This window comes from Schistocerca cancellata, chromosome 6 (assembly GCF_023864275.1).
Source record: "Schistocerca cancellata isolate TAMUIC-IGC-003103 chromosome 6, iqSchCanc2.1, whole genome shotgun sequence".
Classification (NCBI taxonomy): domain Eukaryota; kingdom Metazoa; phylum Arthropoda; class Insecta; order Orthoptera; family Acrididae; genus Schistocerca; species Schistocerca cancellata.
This window is the reverse complement of record NC_064631.1, coordinates 286017619-286040407: the sequence shown is the minus strand read 5'-3', so window position 1 is coordinate 286040407 and position 22789 is coordinate 286017619. Positions and strand designations below refer to the sequence as shown.

The following is a 22789-nucleotide window of genomic DNA, read 5'->3' as shown; positions in this document are numbered from 1 at the left end:
CCCATCAGTCCAAAAAAGTTTTGAGACTGGAGTAATAAAAAATAGAGAAAAGTTAAGATGGTGGTTTTAATGCCTCACATGTTCTAAACAATCTTCCCCCCCCCCCCCCCCCACCTCGCGGAATGCTCATAGAACCATTTGAAACTGTCAGAAATGTCCCTCTTTGGTATGCTGTTTAACTTGCACATCACAGTCATACCTTCTTTGGTGCGAACCATCAGAGACCTATTGCACACTCTGTCATTTTATGGTAGGCTCATTTCAACAAGAACAAGTCTTGTTCCCGCAATGATTTTCTCCAGAAAGAATTGTCTGTGTTTTTCATTTCAACCAAGTCATGGAAGATGTCCACTCATTGTCTTCTCTGTTCAGGAATCTAGGTGGGACAAAATTTGCATAGACTTTTCTCCAAAACGTTATGGAGAATGCCTTGAACACTTGATTTAGAGATGTTCAGTTCCTTATTCCACTGGAACTTGTGACACAACATTGATACACTACTGCTATACGTCCAGTATTAAAGCTGCCTGCTCGCAACTGAGACATCAAATGTATATTTGTTGTTTACTGTCACTAGTTCAAGCTGCTGCTAAAGTGTCTTGAGTTTGTGGACATAATGTTTGCTATAGAAATTTTGTCATTCACACAGTCTGTCCACAGACAGATGTACAATGGCTCCCTAGTTCTGAACGGCAGAAGGCAGTCAACATTGGCCCACTCATGTTGTGTCCAGCTGCTGCCAGCCTCAGTAATCTGATACAGAACTTAGAGAAGTGCTTATCATGTCATGTCGTGTTGTGTTGTGTCATAAATTATTACACCTCTTGGTGAGTGATGAAGCAGATCTTGTCTCATCAAAGGCAATTCCACATACTCTTTCCAATCCTTGGAGAAGGTTAAGGGACAGAACAAAACCAAAGAGGTTTTGTATCCGGTCACTTGGAGCATAAATTAATAAGTAAGCAAAAGTGTAGCACCAGCACTGTGTGACATAAGTGCAGCTTGTTCCCCTGCACCACCTCTCTACCCTCAGCAGTCAATGTATCCAGAGAACATGGGCGGAGCTTGCTTTCTCCACTCCACACCCTCCCCCACCAAATTTGTTCATCTCCTTGTCCAGAGATTATAAACATGTTTATATCGTTAATACTGGTTTCATTTTAATAGCAGTGGAGGAACACACATCAGATCAGGAACTAACTATCAATACATGATTATATCACAAGTGACGTAACTGATCAAGTCAGATTAATAAGTTAAAAAACCATGTCTTCAGTCTGCTCAATTGTTTTCTATACACTGCATGCCTATCCTGTCTGGATGATGATTTGCAACAGAGGTGTCTACAAAGGGCTTAACAGACGATAACAGCCTACAACTGACATATACCAAATTCAAAGACAGGGCTCAGATAAAACTGTATCTAATAACAAGAACTATATCTGTGTAGTTAAAATGTAACTGAGAGTTGTCCATTCTTCTTCTCCCTCTGATTTTTTTTTAGTGTGGTGATAAGCATCACCACAATACTTTTTCCCAGGCTCAAATATTAATAACGCTTTTGACATAAACCTCGTATCACCACCAGCAACTCAGTAATAATTCGTGTTATCATTACTCCAAGACTGGTGTGTGTGTGTGTGTGTGTGTGTGTGTGTGTGTGTGTGTACGCGCGCGCGCGTGCGCACAAATCTTGTTAACGTACATAACAGACCTCCCACTATTTCTGTAATTTTCAATGGCTTGGAAATATTGCAGCCCTTCTTCAAAATCTCTCTTTTCTGTTAACAAATCTTTTTTTTTCACTTTTTCTGCTTCTAAGCAATACATAAAAACCAATCTTTTGTAAAGCCCAGTGCATGATAAAAACATTTCTCTTCTCTTTCAAAACTGGGACCAATTTGTCAGTTTTGGGAACTTACTATTTGCGCTGTAGAAATGGTATGTGGTCCACTAAATGACATATTTATCGAGAGCTCGTTATTTAGTTGGTAAACGCTCTGGCTTCCTTGCGCATCCTGAAGCTATGTTTGTAAGTCCCCATACTGTCAGCAATATGCCACCCAATATTTTCCAAATGAATACCTCATATTCTATGAACTTATTCACACCATTCACTTTGGTAAGGAGTCACAAATGTGATGTGGATGCAGGGACAGTCGCCACAGGTCTGGAACAGCTCCTTCCTTCATTACCCAAACCAGTAACATGGCATCTGCACAAGCTGATTTTATAACCAACACTACATCTTGCTGACAAATACTTAAATGATTTAGTGAAACCTTAACAGTCAGAGGTGGAATTGAACCACCATCCTCAGAGTTCAGTGTCTTACTATCCTTCCACTTTGGTCAGTAACATAAGGAAATTGTGGGGGGATCAGTGACCAGAAGTAGTAGAGAACTAAAATACAAGTGCAGTTGATAACATGTGTTCAGACAATTAAAGGGAAAGCTTGAAATACACTCTTACATGAAAAGAAGACACTCACGCTAACGTAGATCTGTGTTACGCAAACGAAACTCAACAAAAAGTGGACTGAATAATGAACTTTCCTGGCTGCCACATTCCTATCCACTGTTCCTACTCTCTCCCACCTCTTTCCTCAACACTTCATTCAATCCCACCAAGCCCATTCCATAAGAGTGCATAAGTGTCACCCACCATTCACTTGCATACGTAAGAGATAATGTTACCCCATTAATGGAAGAGAACATATGTCAAGGATTTGCCATCATTTTAAATTTTTATATGCCATTCACTGGAAAACACTGCAGTCTACTCGGAAAACTCTCCAATCAGCCACACGGAAATAAACGCGCAGCTTTGACGAGAGTTAATTCTAGTAACAGCCAGTATCCACACCAGTGGCTTTGTGAATGAGTGATAGGTCCACATAACAGAATATTGTAGAAACATGCCCCACTGGGCAAGTTTAGCTGCTGAACCAGGGAACAACATATAGGTGGGGCATTTGAAAAGTGCGATAGATGGCACCACCGGCGCGTATCGAGGTCATGTTTAGTTAGTAGCATCTTTGGAAAGAACGCACACCAAGTTTCAGCCATATTGGTCTATTTCTTTGTGTCTGGCATTCATGTGAATCAAGGACATCATGTGACTGTCAAAAAAATGGATGAAAAAGAATTTCTTGTGGTGATTAAACATTACTTAATGAAAGGCAGAACACCTCAGGAGACTAAAGAGAAGCTTGATAAACATTACAGTGACTCTGCACCTCTGATTAGAACAGTTTTCGGAGTGGCCATATGGGCACAAGTGATGCTGAACATTCTGGACACCCTGTGGAAGTTATGACTCCAGAAATCATTGATAAAATCCAGGATATGGTGATGGATGACAGAAGAGTTAAGGAGCGTGAGATTGCTAGTGCTGTGGGCATCTCGAGTGAACTGGTGCATAATATTTTGCATAAACATTTGGAGATGAGAAAGCTATCCGCAAGACGTGTTCCGTGATTGCTCACTATTGACCAAAAACGGAATCGTGTTAAGTGTTGCAAGGATGGTTTGCAGCTGTTCAGGAAGAATCCACAGGGCTTTAAGCGTTCTTTTGTCACTGTGGAAGACACATGGATACATTACTATACTCCTGAGACCAAAGAACAATCTAAACAATGGCTTACCAAGGGACAATCTGCACCAATCTGCACAAAAAAAGGTGAAGACCATTCCCCCGGCTGGAAAGGTTATGGCGACCTTCTTTTGGGATCCGCAAGGGATAATCCTCATCGACTATCTGGGGAAGGGTAAAACTATTACAGGTGCATATTATTCATCACTACTGGACCGTTTGAAAACAGCTGCAAGAAAAACGCCAGTGATTGGACCGCAAAAAAGTCCTTTTCCATTATGACAATGCACCAGCACACACCTCAGCAGTAATGGTAGCAAAATCAATGGAAATAGGATTCCAACTCATTTCACATCCGCCCCTTTATTCTCCAGACTTGACTCCCTCGGACTACTATTTGTTTCTCAATTTGAAGAAATGGCTGGCGGGACAAAGATTTTATTCAAACAAGGAGGTGATTGCACCAACTAATAGCTGTTTTGCAGACTTGGACAATTCCTATTATTCAGAAGGGATCAACAAATTAGAACAGCGTTGGACGAAGTGTATAAGTCTAAAAGGAGATTATGTCGCAAAATAAAAAAGGTTTACCCCAAACACGTAAAAAGTTCTTGCACAGACTTTTCAAAAGCACCTCGTAAGCAGGTTAGAAATTTGCATCTGGCATTTATGTTTGATCAAATTGTTCAGTGCAGGGAGCATGTCTGTTACTGTAGCATTCATATTAGTTTGCAAAGACATAAAAATTCAAATGATAAATTTATTCCAAAATACACATTTGGCTTTTAGAAACTACACGCAGAGATACACAGGCTAGTTGCTATATCACTGGTGCCACGCAAGTTCCAGTGCTTGTTTTAAGAAGCCTATTTATATACTGACATGACCTGCCTACTTGGAAGTCATAAAGCATTTAAGTACTGAACTCAAGAGCTTCTTATGACAAGTGGAAGTATGCTTGTATATTATGTGCACAAGCAAAGGTGGCAATGCCTACATAAAGATAAATAAGGTAAAAATACATAAAAACTTTGATGTTCAATATAATTTTACTGCGTTTCTGAATGAAGGTTGAAGTGGAAGACTGATGTGTAGTGCAGCTCAAGGTATAGATTAAGCTGGATGATGTTTCATTGTGAGAGGTGGTGCCATGAGAAATACTTCTGTTTACAGTTACTGAAAAGTTTAAGTAATGATAGTGAGAACAGTCAGTGATCACAGGTTATGCTTATAACAAATTGCAATGCATTATAAATTTCATTCTATACTTTTTGCCACAGAACTACATTTTTATGGTGAATATTTAGCAAAATTTCTGAATTTTGATCAGTGTTCTAGCATACACCTTGTGCAGTCTGTGCTTATATTCCAGTCAGGATTTCACACACTTACTTAAACTCACTGCCACAAAACTATATTTTCCGCTGCTTTCTGTTCAGCTATTTATGAGCAGCTTGTGACACCCCCTTTTACATTCCATACACATCTCATGACAAGTTTTGCCAACAAAGCTCTGTACAAGGCAAGTACAATAGATTACCCCCTCACCTATTATCACAGGCTGGTCATAAAGTGGATAATGGAGAGTTAAAAGTAGTTAAAAATATAATATCTGTTCAAGAAGTAATCACATAAAATACCAGAAGAAAATTTACTTCGTTGGTTTTGTACTCACAAATTCAACACCAACAATCACATTGGTCAAATTATCTTCTGTATGATCTCCAAGCCAGCGAACAATTCCAGCCTCAGGACCAGAATCCGTTACCCATACAACTCTATCACCAATTTTCAAGAATGGGTTACCTGAACCAACATTGTGGTTGCCTGACTCCACGTCTGCAAATACATAATCTTCATTGCAGAAATACAATTTAATGCATGTAATTATTCAGTTCTGCACAAAGTAACAACAGAATATGGCATTTTAAAATAAAAAGAAGTTTCTAAAAATGCTATTTTATACACGAAATTAAAAAATTAAAAACTTAGATCAGTTTTAGATTTACCTAAATCATTTAAGTGCAAGACGGTTCCTTTGAAAGCATATGGCCTTTTTCTTTCCCTAATCTGAGTCTGTGCTCCATCTCTAATAACTTCATTGTCAATGGGATGTTAAATTTTACTCCCTCACACCCAAAATGAAATATGCTCACATGCCAATGTAACACAAAAAAGGGGAAAAAGGGGGGGAGTCAAGTTCTCACCAGGTTTCCTGGCATTTTTTGGAATGGATTCATGTTATACAGCATTACCAGCACATATTTTTATTGTGTAATTCTGTTCATTCGATAGTTTAATTCTTGTTTCAGTTATAGTGCATTCTGTGTTAACATAGTTTGCGGTTCATGTGGAACTTTTAGTGTACTGATAAAAAATTGTATAAAGGCGTTATTGTCCCAGTGAGAAAACCAGCATCCCCATCACCATAGGCCCCATGCCCAATAGCTGTGGTACAGCAGCCATGGATAAGTTGCTTTTTATCGCGCATAACCAACCCTGATCAGTGTTTCGTAACATAGGATCCCACACTGACAATAAATTTCTGTAAATGTTACAGGCCAAAGGTAGAAGAGACCTCTTAAGGATCCTAAGCTCAATCTAATTTTACAGGTTTCATTAATTTGGTGTAGAATGTCATGGGGAATCCTATACTGCTGGCCAGATGATGACACTGATGGGGATCTTTTGGGAAGCATTTTTGTTAACACAGAGCATAAAAAATTAAACTTTTAAAATGGGACTACCTCAAATTATTAAAGCCATAAAAAAGAGAAAACTATTCTTTTTATGAGAATACGCATTCCATTTCATTTTTTAGAAAGAGAATTTTGTAGAGCTGAATGCTGTAGAGACAACTTGAGAGAGAGAGAGAGAGAGAGAGAGAGAGAGAGAGAGAGAGAGAGAGACTGAGACTACTTACTTGCAGTTTTTGTGACTAAAGCTCATTTCCTAGCCATCATGACTTTTGATATTATGTTCCACAGAGAATACTTAACAACTGTAAAATGTTATAAAAGGTGTCGGATTTGAGTATAAATGGAATATGTGCCCATTTCCAATGCCAACTTTTAGGGCCTTATTTGCTTGCACTGCAAAACCAAATGTAGGCCTAGTTTTTTTTAGGTGGCTTAAAAAATGGTCTTTCTCAAGAAAATGGTTTAATAGAGTTTGCAGAGAAGACATTTTTTGTGAAAGTGGAGCAAAATTAGACATTATGGCCTTTTATGAAAAACCATCGTTTTTGCCCTCAGTATGTAAACTATTGAAAAGCAGTAGGAATATGAAATTTTATATTCTAAGACCTTGTATTAGTCAGTGTAAAGTTTCGGCTTATCCCGCATTTATTTTCAGAGATATGAAAAGCTAAACTTTACATTTTTTCGAGCAGCTATTTTATTGGACAACTTTGCTACAAATTATACAAATGCAAAATCACTCAGGAAATCCCCCCCCCCCTCCCTTTTAAGAGAGTGCAAAAAGTTGTACAAAATGGCCTAGTTTTGTTCCTTTCAAGGGCATATTATGTCTCAAAGTCACCAAAAACTCATGAGTGCACTGTTGATTGCCGCACTATGGGGTCAAAAAAATGAATAAATCTCTGCAAGTATTCAATTTTCAAAAGCAAAACTTTGTACTGATGTTCATTGGGTACCTGTGAAAATGTTCACACAAAATTTCAACAAAATCCATGATGGTCATGTACGAACTTTTTCTGAAATTAGACCACTTGACATGGAATGGCCCAGAGAGATGTACCAATTTATCGTTAGCAGTCTTGCAATTAGGCAATGAGACTGAAGTCATAATTCAACACAAAATTGAAACTTTTAGTACAAATCAGTACGCAATCAATTTATTATAACATCTTAGACCTATGACATTACAGAAGTATCCGATTCCATCTGTCTGCTTTGACCCATGATGTCACAACAAGGCAGACAGTCCTATTTCTAGAACATCTAATACAGTAACCAAAACATGACCGCATAGACATGTGACCAAGAATAAAAACACACAAATATTTCATTCCCAAACACAAACAAATGGGACAACTGCTAAGGGGTTTAGCATGGTGACAATTTAAACATACAACAATACATAAAACAGAACCACCTGGAAACACTTATTATCCAGAAAATCAAACAAAAAAATTCTGAAACTACGACGTAACACTACAAACATGAAAAACCAAAAAACTTTCCCTAATAGCTCAAATGATGCTTTCGATACCAAAAACACCAAACGAGGTATCGCAAACTACACTTGACCCATATGGCTCAAACGAAGCCCTCTATACCAAAAAATCACTACATGCAACTTCAAAACATGGCAACAGTGACTTAATTTGACCAACATAGCACAAACAAAGCCCTCAACACCTAGAACCCAAACACAAGTCAAAAGTCTTGGTACCGCAAAATTCACATAACTTATTAGTCCAGTAATGGGGTACTTTTTGCTTTTTTTGGGGGGGGGGGGGGGGGGGGGCAGGGCAGGTAGAAGATTTTATTTTATGTTTTGTATGCAGTTGAGAGTATGCTGAATCCAAGTTTGCAAGCTCTAAGCCCCTCGGGACACCTTTTTGTGGCCAAAACATCAAAAAACTGACTCCAACACCCGCAACTCAAAAACTACCAGCCATTCGTGATTTGGTCCTTTAACTCCTGCAAAATAAACTGACACTCTTCTGACTGTTCACTGTAGAAATACATCATTTCCATTGCTTCATCTGTGTGTGGATCATTTCCATTGCTTCATCTGTGTGTGGATCCGGGACTTCCTCGTTTTCCTCCTCCCCTGACTGCCCAGTTACCGTGAAGACCCCTTGACAAAACCTATGACATTGAGCATTGTGGATACATTCCAGTAACTCGTGAGCCCAGTCATCACCTCGCCTCTCAGCAATCCCAACAACAGTATCTGTTAATTCAAGTTTCATAACTTTAAGGGGATACGGAATCGGATTTTGGGTTAAAAAATCGAAATTTTTTTTTTATTGGCGTATTATATTCTGCCATGTTTCCTCTTTAAAATGACGTATCATACATAGCTCTACTACAATTATAACTATTTTATTTTTATATATTTGTGAGATCGGGTATTGCGCTTTAGTTATACACGTCTCTCGTGGCTGACCATGAACTTTTTGGCAGTACCTTTAAAGTGACATGAATTCAAATATCCCGGTTTCCAGCGACTATTTATACACTAGTTGCCCGAAAATGTTTCTCTCTGGTTTCCTCAAGTTACTCTTTGACTTTGTGGCGGGACTGTTTTGTAAACAGTGTGATATAAGAAAGTAGTTGTTGTTGAGTTATTTCGTATTTAGTGCTTCATTTTTCGCAGTGAAAATGCCTAGAGCTAAAGCAAAAGTATTTAAAAAGCGTGTGAACTGGCAAAAGAAAAGAAATAATGATTCATTAGCAAAGCAAAGCAGTTCATCATCATCACTGTTGGAAAATGTGAATCCACTTATTACTGATTTGCCGAACGAACTTACACCAAATGAAAACAGTGCTTCTCATAAAAAACTAAGAGATTTGGAAGAGAAATATAATTTACTTGATAGAGGGAATGAAGTTTTTGAACTCATTGATACGAATATATTGTGTGAAGCTCTTGAAAACAGTTTGTGCTGCAAAAAATGTCATGGAAACGTTTCTCTGAAAGTAGAATCCCATGTTGGCCTGGCTGCCCAGTTTAATTTAATATGCAGTGTTTGTAAATACAGCTGTAAGTTTCCAAGTTCGGTTTCAGTAACTGTAAATAATGGATACAAGAAAACTGAACTTTATAGTGTAAATATTAGGTTAGTTTATGGATTGCGAGCAATTGGTAAGGGCAAAGCAGCTGGTGATATGCTATGTGGTGTTCTAAATCTTCCAAGTGCACCTTCAAAGTTTGAAGCTTACAATTATGTACTAGGATCTGCAGTTGAAGATGTAGCACAGAAGTCAATGCAGGTTGCTGTGGAAGAAGCAGTGGAAGAAAATGACGGCAGTCGTGACCTCACAGTGGCGTTTGATGGCACGTGGCAGAAAAGGGGCCACACCTCCAACAATGGTGTTGTAACAGCAACTAGTGTTGATACTGGCAAGGTTATTGATGTTGCAATAATGTCTAAATACTGTAGGTGCACAGGCAGGCTGAAAAATGAACACAGTGATGACTGTATTGCTAATTATTATGGTAGTAGTGGTGGCATGGAGGTTGCTGGGGTGAAGAAAATTTTTCATCGCTCTTCACAGTGGTATAATGTTCGCTATGTCAAATATCTGGGAGATGGTGACTCTAAAGCATTCAAAGAAGTTTTGGAAAGCAAACCATATGGGAACAGTGTAAATATAAGCAAACTTGAATGTATAGGACATGTGCAGAAGAGAATGGGTGCCAGGCTGAGAAGGTTAAAATCAGTTATGAAAGGGAAAAAACTAGATGATGGGAAAACCTTGGATGGCAGAGGAAGATTGACTGATTCCATAATAGACCACATTCAGAACTGCTATGGCCTTGCAATCAGGCAAAATACAGGCAATCTTGAAGAAATGAGGAGAGCTATATGGGCTTTATATTTCCACACCGCATCCACGGATGAGCATCCACAACATGGTTTGTGCCCCAAAGGTGAAAACAGCTGGTGTAAATACAATAGGGGACTAACAACAGGAGAGAAATACATTCACCACCACAGTCTACCATCAGCCATCATGGCAGAAATAAAGCCCATTTTCAGAGATCTGGCTGACAGAAGTCTTCTGATGAAATGTCTTCACGGAAAAACGCAGAACCCCAACGAGTGCTTGAATAGTGTGATATGGCATCGTCTCCCAAAAACAGTGTTTGTCGGAATTAATACACTACATTTTGGTGTGTATGATGCTGTGGCAACCTTCAATCTTGGAAATATAACTAAATGCCAGGTCCTTCAAAAGTTGGGTATGTGTGTTGGTTCCCGTACGGTACGTGCTATGTTCTTTTTAGATCAGCACAGACTAAGGCATGCTGATAATATAATCAAGACATTAGTGAAAAAAGCAAGACAGGTGCAGAGGGGTGCCAAAAGAAGACTTGAAGATGATTATGAAGACTGTGAAGGGGGTATTAGCTACGGATCAGGAATGTTTTAATCTTCTTTCTCCGTTTCCCGTAAGTTTACTTTTTACTTCATCTAGGAACATTATCTCAGGTACTGGTCAACCTAGAAGTCTGAAATTTTTATGACGTAGTGACATAGGTCCCTATTACATACTGAAACAACGATTTTTTAATTACTTGATTTACAAAAGACTTAGGGGTGATAGTCTAGTAAAAAGCGATGGAAAAAATTTACTTAAAAATAAATGTACAATATCTCTGTAAGAAAATACTTTGACACTAAACTGTTGTTTCAGTATTGTTGTAACATATGAATGCACATACAGTAAAATTTTTACCTCTCTGTCTCCAGTAGTTTGTGAGAAAATGTTCCCTATAGTAGGCATATATTAACATTGCGGGGATAGGTGATTCCGTATCCCCTTAAGAACAATATTTTGCTTTGTGTAAAGAAGTCTACAAAGTTTCTCCCATTAGCATCAATTTCCTCTCCACGATAAAATCGGTGTTTTTTAAAATCAAATACCTTCTTGTATGATCGAAGATTTGATGTTGATGGTGCAGGGCCTTTTGCAAAAGATGATCCAATCAGTTTTGGGTTACTGCACTACTTCTGACAAGCACTGTGCACTTCAACTTCACCCAGACCAGTTGATAATTTACGATGTGCTGCAATTTTCTATCCTTACTGGATTGTACTAGTGTTTCCAGTCCTTTCTGTTTCACTTTAACCACATCACCACCTGGCAAATTGTTGTCACATATAAAACACACCTCCAAATGATTTGGAACACTCATTTAAAATGCACTGACAGAAAATAAAAGTAACCTCAAATGAAGAACGAGAATTTTCCAAGACACAAGGAGTTTTGAACGTGTCTGTCACACAACAAAAGAAGACTGGAAGTGGTAACAGTGGAAACAATAACAAAACAACAGAGGGAATGGCAGCCACAGCTGTTTACAACATCTCAGTAGTTGGTTGGTTGATTTATTTAGGGGAGGGGACCAAACAGCGAGATCACCTGCGCCATCAGATTAGGGAAGGATGGGGAAGCAAGTCGGCCGTGGACTTTGGATGGGGAAGGAAGTCGGCCGTGCCCTTTCAAAGCATGCATCCCAACATTTGCCTGGTGTGATTTAGAGAAATCATAGAATACCTAAATCAGGAAGGACGGACATGGGTTTGAATCATCGCTCTGAATGTGAGTGCAGTATGCTAATCACTGCACCACCTGCCCAGTCATGTCAATTGAGGGAGGTCTATAGTTACCTCTACATCTAAAGGTGGGAAACTAGATGTTTTTGTAACATGAAATTTCATGTTCTTCAACTCTGATAACTTGACATTTTTCATTTGGAGTAGCCGTTTTTGAGTTACAGGCATTAGAGCAGACTTTCTAGCTAAGCCGGTAAAAATGAAGGAAACTCTGACAATTGATTGCGGCCAAATGGCTGCACTGATTTTGAGATTTAAGTACGCCATTTGATGCACAATTTAATGCTCTTCCATTTTCATAAGGGTAAGATTTTCAGTAGGATACAAAGTTTCTGAGTAATGGGTGAAAGCCTGAAAAAAGTGCCAATGGTTTTAGAAGAAGAAGAAGAAGAAGAAAGAAACCACTCAATACCACTCCATAGCACAAAATCCATATTGGAATAGAACAAACAAAGCCTAATAATTTTCACACCTTACAGAAAAGCAGTCCTCAGAAAAGAAAAGAAAATAACTCTCAAACCCACTCCACATCCCAAAACTTGCTCCATTACCACACAAACCACACCAACAATAAACCCCCCCCCCCTCACCCAAAAATCCCATCTCCTCAACTCACGAGCCTTGGACTGTACATCCTCAACACTGCCCTAAAAAGACCCAAAAAACACAATAATTCTCAAAGGCACTATTCCATCAGCAATACTAATCTAACTGACACTGCAAATTGGAAGAGTGCTTCTTCCCCCTTCCCTACCACAGATTTAATGCCCCCCCCCCAAAAAGGTGTATCGCATTTGTGCAATCCTAGGTGTCACAATCATTAAATTCAAAACTGCTATTTTACAACCATATTCTCATACCCTCTATTCTCCAGACCCCAAAATAACAAAAATTCATCCGATATCACGGTACTCCAATCACAATGTATTCTTCAATCAACCAAACAAGTTCCCTCTTAGTACGACCTCACTATACCCGAAAAACACAGCCCCCCCACCCACAAACCAACCTGCAAACTACTTCTCCCATACTTCCTCTACCCAAACTGTGACCCATTTATTTCCACTACCAACCTATGCCCCCAACTTCCACCTATACTTAACATACTGCAAACATATTTCCCTACAAAAAGAAAACACTTCTCACACTCACTCCAATCTCATGGGCACAAAAATTTAGAGAACCGATAAAAAAACAATAAGTCAGCAAAACAATCTCACTTATGGCCAACCAAGATCTCTCAAGCCAAATTCCACGCTGAATCGATCTCCAAATCTTATACTGACATGTCCACATGTATACGGTCCTGGTACAAGAGGCCAAGTCTCTGGTCAACTTCATACTCTCACCACAAACATGGTATCTCACATAATCAGAAATCAATCCAAACAGCTGTAAGAAGCTAACTGCAGTTCCGTCTTCGCGCAATACAACGCGGAGAGACAACTGTTGAATTTATCAGTCATATCCATCACTAACATAAAAAAGTAATGTTATTACATTCCCTTCCATAGAACACACGACACTAACCATCCCTAACAAAAGACCCAAATGCATAAACCACAGAACCAATAAACCAAAGAAATAACTGGTGACAAAGCACACTCTTCCGACAGCAAGAGCGGCCAAATACAAAACATAACACAAACAACTTAAAACCTCAAAATCAACCACAAAAGCACACCACCAAATTCTACAACACAACTTCTACAAATACAAACCAACACAAAAGCACTGCGCCACAGTGATGACACACACCACAACACCATTAATTTCATGGGTCGAAGCAGGTGGGTGGAATCTGACACTTCCAGTGACTCAAACCTACCAACTGCATACCAGTAACCAGGGATCTTACCTGGCAACTTTTCTTTGTTTTCCACCTTAGGTGGTATATTTCTGGACATACTTGTACTGCTCTCTTCTCTCAGATGAAGCACAAGGGTAGTTTTATAGTTGGAGTTTCTTGCATTATAGTGTTTATAGTCACTGGACGGCATTGATAACAAGGATTCATAAGTGTAATTCCGATCAGTAAATATTTCACTCAGTTTCACTGCATCCGAATATGTGTTCATTCCACCTAAAGTCTTTTCTATGTTTCCTGGATATATTCTGTTCAGTGTTGCAAAAACACCTTTGTACTTCTGGCAGGAGAAGTACTTCTTTCCACGTAGCGTACCATCGCAATTTCCTCGGTTATTGCCCTGCAATGAAACAAGTGTGTGCATAAGGGGAAAAATATTAGTTGAAAAGGTAGTTCCTTACAACTGTAGAATACTTTCCAATCAACTGTTACGTAAAAATTCCAGAAATAGAAATACATGGAAACAATGCAGTGTACACCAAACTACAACTAAAGCAGGTGTATTCTTTCATGTCAAGATACTACATACATAGGATATGGAATATTTTTAAGCATTTGCAAACTGTATCTGAAAAAATAAAATTCCTTAATTTGATAAAAAGTTTAGGGGCAGTGCCAAGATACTACTAATAAATTATTCAGATAACGTCAAGTTCTGTCACTACAGTATCACTAGTTTGTTTACAGAGTACAGTGCAGGATAGGAAATAGTGAAAAATGCTTGAAGCCAAGAGGTAAGTCACAATGTATGCTCAATCATGCAGCCAATCAACATTACATACTGATTTGTTTACTCGATGCATGATGAATATTTCAGCACCCTTTCTGCTTATTCTCACATTAAAGAGCACAACTTTGTCGAATTACTATGAAGAACAGAAGTTATTAATTTGATAACACTCATCACCTTTCTTTCCAACCCCATGAAATTGTTGCTCAGAGCGACAGACCACCCACTTGCTAAACAAACTGCACAGTAGAATTTGCATTTCCCATAACATAACTGCTATTTTTGGCAATCTTTTCTCCTTCTTATTCACCATTTAAAGCTATTCCTTGTGTATTTTTCGTACTTTTACACCTTTCTGCAAAGATGTGCATTTCTTCAGTGCATCTCACCACGAGACCAACATAGCTTGGAAGTCAATATGAGTATAATGAATCACTACAGCTATGTTTAATACTGAAAGGGAAAATAGTCATCGCAGTCACCTTAAGTGATTTAGGGAAATCATATAAAACCCCCTCAATTACAATATCAGAACCACTGGGCATTTGAGTACATGAAGCAAGCTTGATGACTTTCATCTCCATTCATGTTACTCTTCCTTAAAAATATAGTACCACTACACATGTACAGCATGTTGCAACCAATTCTTTATGTTTAGTGCATCTTTCCATTTATGTCTGCAACCACCACCTTGATGGCCAATGCCACCTCCTCCTCAGCAATACCTTGATCTATTGGTCCAGTTTCACTATTTAACCGAATCTGTTCACAAATACCCTCTTTTGCTCTATTCTTCCTGTGTGCTTTTATTACTGCACTTTCATCTGCACCAAGTAAAAACATGCTTAACATTCTATGCATCACTCAACTATATAAACATACTGTGTGTATACCACTTGGCACTTTCAACCGTTTTATATGTAAGCCAGTAAATCTAATGGCTTGATATAGCCTCAATTCTGGCAATCCTGATCCTTATAGATTCATTTCACAGTGACAGCCTGCTATAACCTCAATTCTGACTCATATCCTTCAGATTGTGTTTTCTTAAACACAACTTGGGGACCACGCCCGAACCATAAAAAACGCCCCCATACTGTAGCATCATCACCTCTGTATTTCACTGTGAGTGGCAGTGGTGATGAGTCATATGCACTGTGTGGTGGCTGTAGTCACACAGCTCTGGGGCATCGGGTAGCTTAAAAAAGTTTCACAAGCTGTGACATGGTCACAAATAGAACTGTGATTGAGAAAAGTGTAGAATTAATTTCTTTATTTCTGTCTACGATCACAAAATCCTTAAGTTCTTAGACTACCAGTTTCAGTCAGCAATGACCCTTTTAAGATCTGTTTTATTTCCTAATATAACATAGCCACAGTGGCATCATCACAAGAACCACACAATGCTAAGCTGAGTTTATCTTTTGATAGTGCCACTATGGCTTCATTATACTAGGAAATGTTTTAAAACAGAACTGGAAATGGTCATTGTTTGTGTTTTATCTTTTGACAATGCCACTGCAGCTTCATTATGTTAGGAAAAGTTTAAAACAGATCTGAAAAAGGTCATTGCAGACCAAAACTGGCAGTCTAAGGACTTAATTTTGTTATCATAGACTGAAATAAAGAAATTTATTCTAGTTTTAAAAAAAGTGTCACCTGGCAACACCTACATTGGTCTTCCCTGAGTTATAAGTGTTTATCCACAAGTCTTGAAATGATGGGAGCCACCATAGAGGTACGACTTTTCTCCTTCCTCCCTTTCTTGTTCATCTGTGATGAGGAGTTTGCAATGGAAGAGGGTGACATGTGGGACTCAGCAGTTCCCTCAGGCAGAGACCAACATCCATACCATCATACGAATTGTCATCATCTGAGTCATCAGACAAGGACAAAGGACACATGATCCAATGTTATTGTGCCAGATCTTTTAGATCTATTGTTATCCATCCCCAGATTATACTTTGGGCATATCAGCAGAAAATTTTTTTTGTGAGTGTTTTGTTATCTTCTCACTCACACCACAGCAACATTACAACACAAGACAAAGCTATTATCTGGCAATGGTAGCTTCAAATCAATGCCAGATATCAGTTTTGTTCCATAAAGTAATGATAGTGTGATGTGTCACCTCCTGTGTGTGTGTGTGTGGGGGGGGGGGGGGGGGGTGTACACATACAAGAACAGAATAATTAATATTTCTTTTGTATGTACATTAGTTTTTGGAATATCAGTTGCAGTGGCGGCACAATCTGTAGTGTAGTTTGTGGTCTAGGTTACATTGGAAGGTGACAGTATGGTCGAGAGTCAGTGCAGCAGCATCAAAGTATTTTTCACATTTAAAAAGTATTCAAAAAGATAGATATGTTGCCATATATTTCTGAGAATTATTAAATGCAGAATGAGAAAATTGTTTCGAAACCTTCACTAGACAAAGAAAGGCAGTAAACTTGTGTAATACGACACAAGAAAATTAATGTTCATTTGAAATTCCCTTCTGAAATAACTAGGCTATATCTAGCCTGCAAGTAGTAAAATTTGGGATTCGTAAGCAGCGTGACATCATGCCCATAGATTGATGACGTTACTGGAACGTCAGAATTAAGCTTCAAGAAATGATCACTAATGAAACTAACAACACAACGTCACAACTGACATCCACAACACAAAAACATTAGCAAAACAAAAACTGACAAACAGGACCTCCACAGGGATAGAAGATTTTGACGTATGCACTTTTTATGCAAACTGAGGGTGAAGGAGGGAGAAAGGAATGGAAAGTAAAGGGAAAGAACTAATGATATCAGCTGCATCAGTTCTGTAATACCTTTGAACAGATGGAACATTTGAATATTTCAGACCCCTGTTAACATAAGCATTTTCACCATAGATGTAAATATAACTACAGAAAGAAAAGATAAACAGAATGTCACGACACATTAGCCGACTTCACAAATGTAAATCAAACTGTCAAGTCACATTCCAAACTAAACCTGACCTTGGGTTACATTAGAGTTCAGTCTGTAATAATATCCTTAATTTTTAAAAAAGGAACATCACTGTCCAAAGGAGAATGGAAACAATGTGATCTACAATACACACACCATCTCTACTAGACCTACATAGCTCAAGTAATTTGGGCCACCATCTGAAAAAAACTAAATGAGACCCTGCAACCAACACACACACACACACACACACACACACACACACACACACACACACACACACACACACACACCATCTAAATAAAAACATCAAAAAAGCCACCTATGCAAAATATACACCACTCTTCAAAGAATAAACAGTTGGCTCATGATGTTCACTAAATCCTAAATTTTCCTGAGTTTGACAATACTGTGTTGCATAATGTTCTTGGTCACAAATGAAATAATTAATTCTGTGCTATTTACCAGACACATAAATATAACACTGTTTCTATGAACAGGGAGACTTCCCCAGCTGTCCATCTACTTACATGACATCCTACCTTTTTATTTTTGGACCAGGAATTTGCTCAAACAACTCTCCTCATCTAAAAAAATGTGTAATTTCCAAGAATGACTGCCTATCAAAGTTGTGGGGTCCAAAAGATACATATCGAACGTGCGATCCTAAATCGATCATGTGACTCTGGTGGCGGGCATTATGGTCAATTATTTGTGATTGTCATTTTAATGTTTTCTGTCATTCCCTTAGTTGCTCTAAATTATGTACCTCCGTGAATTATTTGTGAGTTGGTAGGGAAACGCAGACGATTTATGTAGGTAGTGAGTAGGATATCTGGTGTTTGACGTTTCTTCGACGGATTCTCACACATGGAAAAATCTAATTCCAAGCTTATCCAGTGTAGAAAATTGTTTGACTTTTTCTCGCAAACATGGAGTACTACCAGACAAGGAAAGGAGGGACTGTGTAGACTGTGTTGGTGCAAAGTGTGTAAAACTTTGTAAGAAGAGTTTCAATGCTGATATACCACTACAATTTCATTGCGGACACTGGAGAAAACGAATGAGTATCAGGAAGAATACATAGTTCGACTCTTCCAACTTATCCATCCACACCAGCGTAATTCTTCTATCTTGCTGGATTCAAGACTACACCTTTCAAGCAACAGCATCAAAACATGACTTATCTGCTAATACCGTGTGCAACTATTTTGGGTTTTGTAGAGACTGTGTTATGTGGTAGATACAAACGACAGTGTACCAATTGGTGGACCGAGTAAAGTTGTTGAAGTGGACAAATCTCCCATAGCAAGGAGGAGGAACCAGACAAGACGAGCTTCAAAGAGTGAAATCAATCACATTTGGGTATTCGGTGGAATCGAAAGAGAGTCCCAGAAGTGTTTCGATGTCAGGGTATTGCCCAGAGACAAGGTCACTTTAGTGTGTTTGATAAAGCACTTCATACTCCCTGGTAGTAAAGTCATTACAGATGGGTTTCAGTCCTACAAGACACTCAAAGCAGAAGGATTCAACCACGAGTTCGTCAACCACTCTGTAGAGTCTGCTTCTTCGGGTGACCCCAGTGTGCACACTCAAAACATCGATCAGCTATAGAAATTTGTGAAGAAGACAGGACAAAGAGACGAACTGTACTTGTTTCAGTACCTCTACTTCCACAACTTGCGTTTGCAGGGAAAAGTTAACGCATGTGACACTCTACCCATATTCTTGCACGATATTGGCAGAGTTTACCAAGGCTATGGCAAAAACAGAATTGTTTCCGTAGCGTACACATCACAAGGAGTTTCACACGATGTTAACACGATGACGAGGAGTAAGGTAAGTCGTCTCCTTCGTAATTACAAGTATTTATGTAATGCTCTTCTTTTGTCATTGCTGTAGTGACCACTGAAAACATACTCATAACACCTGCCACCAGAGTCGCACGTTTAAGATCGCACGTTCGACATGTATCGTTTGGACCCTATGACTTCGATAGACAATCATTCTTGGGGGGAGGGATTTATTCTTCTCAATCATGCCAAGTGTCATGCAAAGATAGACAAAGTACTAGCCTTAAACTTAAAAGTCACCTTCCTCTGATCTCTGAACTGGCTTCCCCATTAACTTATAGGGCGACCTTCAGACTAACCTGGACTCAGAACCATGGCGTAACTTGGCATTTAGCACATAACCAACAATGCCAGAGGTGATACATGATTGATTAAAATCAGGGTCTGAATCACAGACCTTTTGATTCATGGTCTGGCACTTAACCACACATGCAAAGAAGAAATCTATTAAGTTCACGTTCTATTTCTATAAGAATAATAGTAAATCATTTAGCAATCCTCATTTCAGCACTCTATTAACTACAACTGCATGTGGGGGGAGGGGGGAGCCAAACACTAAAATCTCGTAGGCACACACTGAAGCTGTGTTGAATACTGGGAGCCACAAAGCACAGCTGTATCCTCTGATAAGCTGCCAACAACCTTCTTCCAGTTTGAGATTGACAACAATAGTCAATGCCACACATGAAAGGGAGAGTGGGTATCTACAAGCTGTTTCAAAAATTAATTTCAACATTACAAAATTTTTGATACAGAACTAAAAGAAATTGGAATTTTAAACCAAATTAAACATATTTCTTCTTTACAACTTCCACACTATAAACAATTCTATCAACAGATGGATGCAGTAAATTAATTTTAACATTACAAAATTTTTGATACAACACTAAAAGAAATTTGAATTTTAAACCAAATTAAACATATTTCTTCCTTACAACTTCCACATTATAAACAATTCCATCAACAGTCGTATGTAGTCAATTGACCTTTAGATGGGCAAGAGTTACTTTCTTTTACACAAATGAGCAGCCCTTGTACTCATTACACACCATCAACATTTATCATGAAAATGGTCTATGAAGCAAATAATTACATTGTCTAAGTTCCCCATGTAAGTGGGAAATTGATTCTGCTTATAACAAATTGTCACCTCAAACTCACCATCTCATTTGATTATTTAAATATATCTTCTTAAATAAAAAATAGCACATCTGGCAACAACGCTTTTCTATATAAAAAAGGCAGTGTTCGTTAACAACATTACTCAAACTATCTATAGCACATTTTCCCTCATAGTGCAATATTACTGTGGCAAAATACGAGTATCACATATACCTAGCCAAAAAGAATACTAAAATTTTTAATACCAAATAACACTGTCTACACAATTGTACATTACGCAATAATATATTTCAAGATTATTTAACCTCAACGGTGCAAATATTTCATTTGATATGTTCTACGTCAAGACAACTGTTCTGTGCATCATATGAAAAGTCTGTAAGCAAGAAGTGGAAATCAACAATAGAGATCTTTCCGAGACACTGACTACAACAATGTTTTCAAATTCTATTGTTAGCTACGACACTTCATGCCCGAAAGTTGTTACTGTAAGCACTAGCAGCTCCACTACAATCAATTTCGCGCGAGATCGTGTTTTTGGGGATAACAAAGACTCATAGCATTTTCTTTTATTGGATAAGAAAACAAACTACGTTTCTGGATTTTCAATTTGGCAATCGCTATTATCGTCTTTCACTAACGTAAGCACTGCCCAACCTCACAATAGCTCCCACAAAAAAGTAATTATAAAAAACAATACACATTACAGTAATTCAGTTTACGAAGTTCTCTACAAATTCGACGAATATTTCAGTAGAATTCGTACGACTACATAACTGCGACAATAACAATGAACAAGTCTACTGCAAAATAATGCTACTGAAGTAACTTCAGGCGTTGCATTATGATTTACCAATATTTCGAGGCCAAAATAATATCCACTCCCCATCTCTGGTACGGGACCTTTGTATCTTACGATAGACGGTACAGGAAAGTCAGCTGAATTTTCATGGGTAGGAAGTAGATTCACAACCATTCCAACATCAACTCTCGCTAGTTCATGACAGAGTCGTGAATTGTCTGCTATGCGAACGCGGTCCAAGGGTGATGGAACACCACAAAACGCTTGCCATAAAACATCTAACAATGGGATGAAGTTACTTTTCTCACTGCTCCACACAACACACTCGTGTGATTCATCTTCGTTCCCTTTGACTACGAAATTGACACTTTCGTTCTTTTCGCAAACTGTTACTATCTTCACAACTGTGCCCATCCGTATAACACGTGTGGAAACATTCTTCTCAACAGATTCTACAGCTTTTGAAACAAAATTCGTTCTCGTTATGTAAATACTTTCCTGCATTTCACTGTGACAATGGTACTGTATCCCTAACACTATGCAAATAGCTACCACCGATTTATGACAGAATTGTTTATTTCCTCTATGCTAATCACTGGACCAAATGCTTATGACACAACTATCGAAAATCGTTCACTAATAGAAATAAACACGCACACAGAGCTGTCACTGTCCTTAACGCCAATTGGTTGCGATAAGGAAAACAGACAATTTCATACATCAATTACTATAATACAAAGCTATGTCAGTGCAAGAAACATGCTGCTTGAAAACCTGCGATATTCGTAGTCTCTATATGATATTTATTACGAGCTAAGTTCATTGTAATGTAGAAAACGATGCAAAATGTTAGGCGCAACCCTAATCATCCTACCCACCTCACCTATCCACCATATTGTATACTTCTGTGACGTATTTTGTTGTCTCCATCGATATGGTGATCGACCATTTCGAATCAAACCGAGATGCGATATTTACAGTCACATGGTTTACATGCGACACATCTTCCGGAAGAAGGAAACGGAATTTCGGAAACCGTTTTTCGCTGTCGTGTTTGCATGTTGAGGTCTGAAGCGGTCATGCCAGCCCAGATGGGTATGGCGCCTGAAAAACAGCTGCTACAGTTTCTGATTTAGTTAGCACGCTCGCTATTTCTCTTCAGTTAGACGAGCTGTAAATAGCTTCAGTCTAATATTTCAACTTTTTTACTCACTCTTCCCTGATGACCGTTATAGAACTGACACCTCTGCTCCTCCACACGCTCCTGGCTTCCAGTACTTGGACAACATTACACACACTGAACTCAACATCCCGATCACCACTCAAGATATCATAGCTACACAACGTGCGAAACGCAACACTGCTCCCGGTCACAACCATGTTACCTACCGTCACCTCCGTGAAGCTCCCGCCTCCCTCCTCTCCACCCTGGCCAGACATGTGGTGTTGTCCACCTGCTTCTACCCCGACCTGTGGAAAACCTCACGGATCCTGATGTTCCTCAAACCTGACAAACTACCATCCGCTGTCTCCTCCTACCGTCCCATCAGCCTTAC

At 38.8% G+C, this 22789-nt stretch overlaps 1 protein-coding gene across 3 annotated transcripts in view; it reads right to left on the bottom strand.

The window, feature by feature from the left end:
• Positions 1-21929, bottom strand: part of LOC126088531 (uncharacterized) — a 132795-nt gene extending 110866 nt beyond the window's left edge. The window contains exons 1-3 of one of the 3 annotated variants that reach the window (XM_049906702.1): positions 21285-21929; positions 13770-14118; positions 5270-5433 (exon numbers count right to left, since the gene is read on the bottom strand). In XM_049906702.1, the coding sequence (XP_049762659.1) occupies positions 5270-5433; positions 13770-14118; positions 21285-21737 (966 nt within the window). In that variant the 5' untranslated portion in view covers positions 21738-21929. Of the gene's footprint in view, positions 1-5269; positions 5434-13769; positions 14119-20470; positions 20489-21284 lie in introns of those variants that run through there. The other 2 variants (XM_049906701.1, XM_049906703.1) reach the window with 2 other exon arrangements.
• Between the last annotated feature and the right edge of the window lie 860 nt (positions 21930-22789).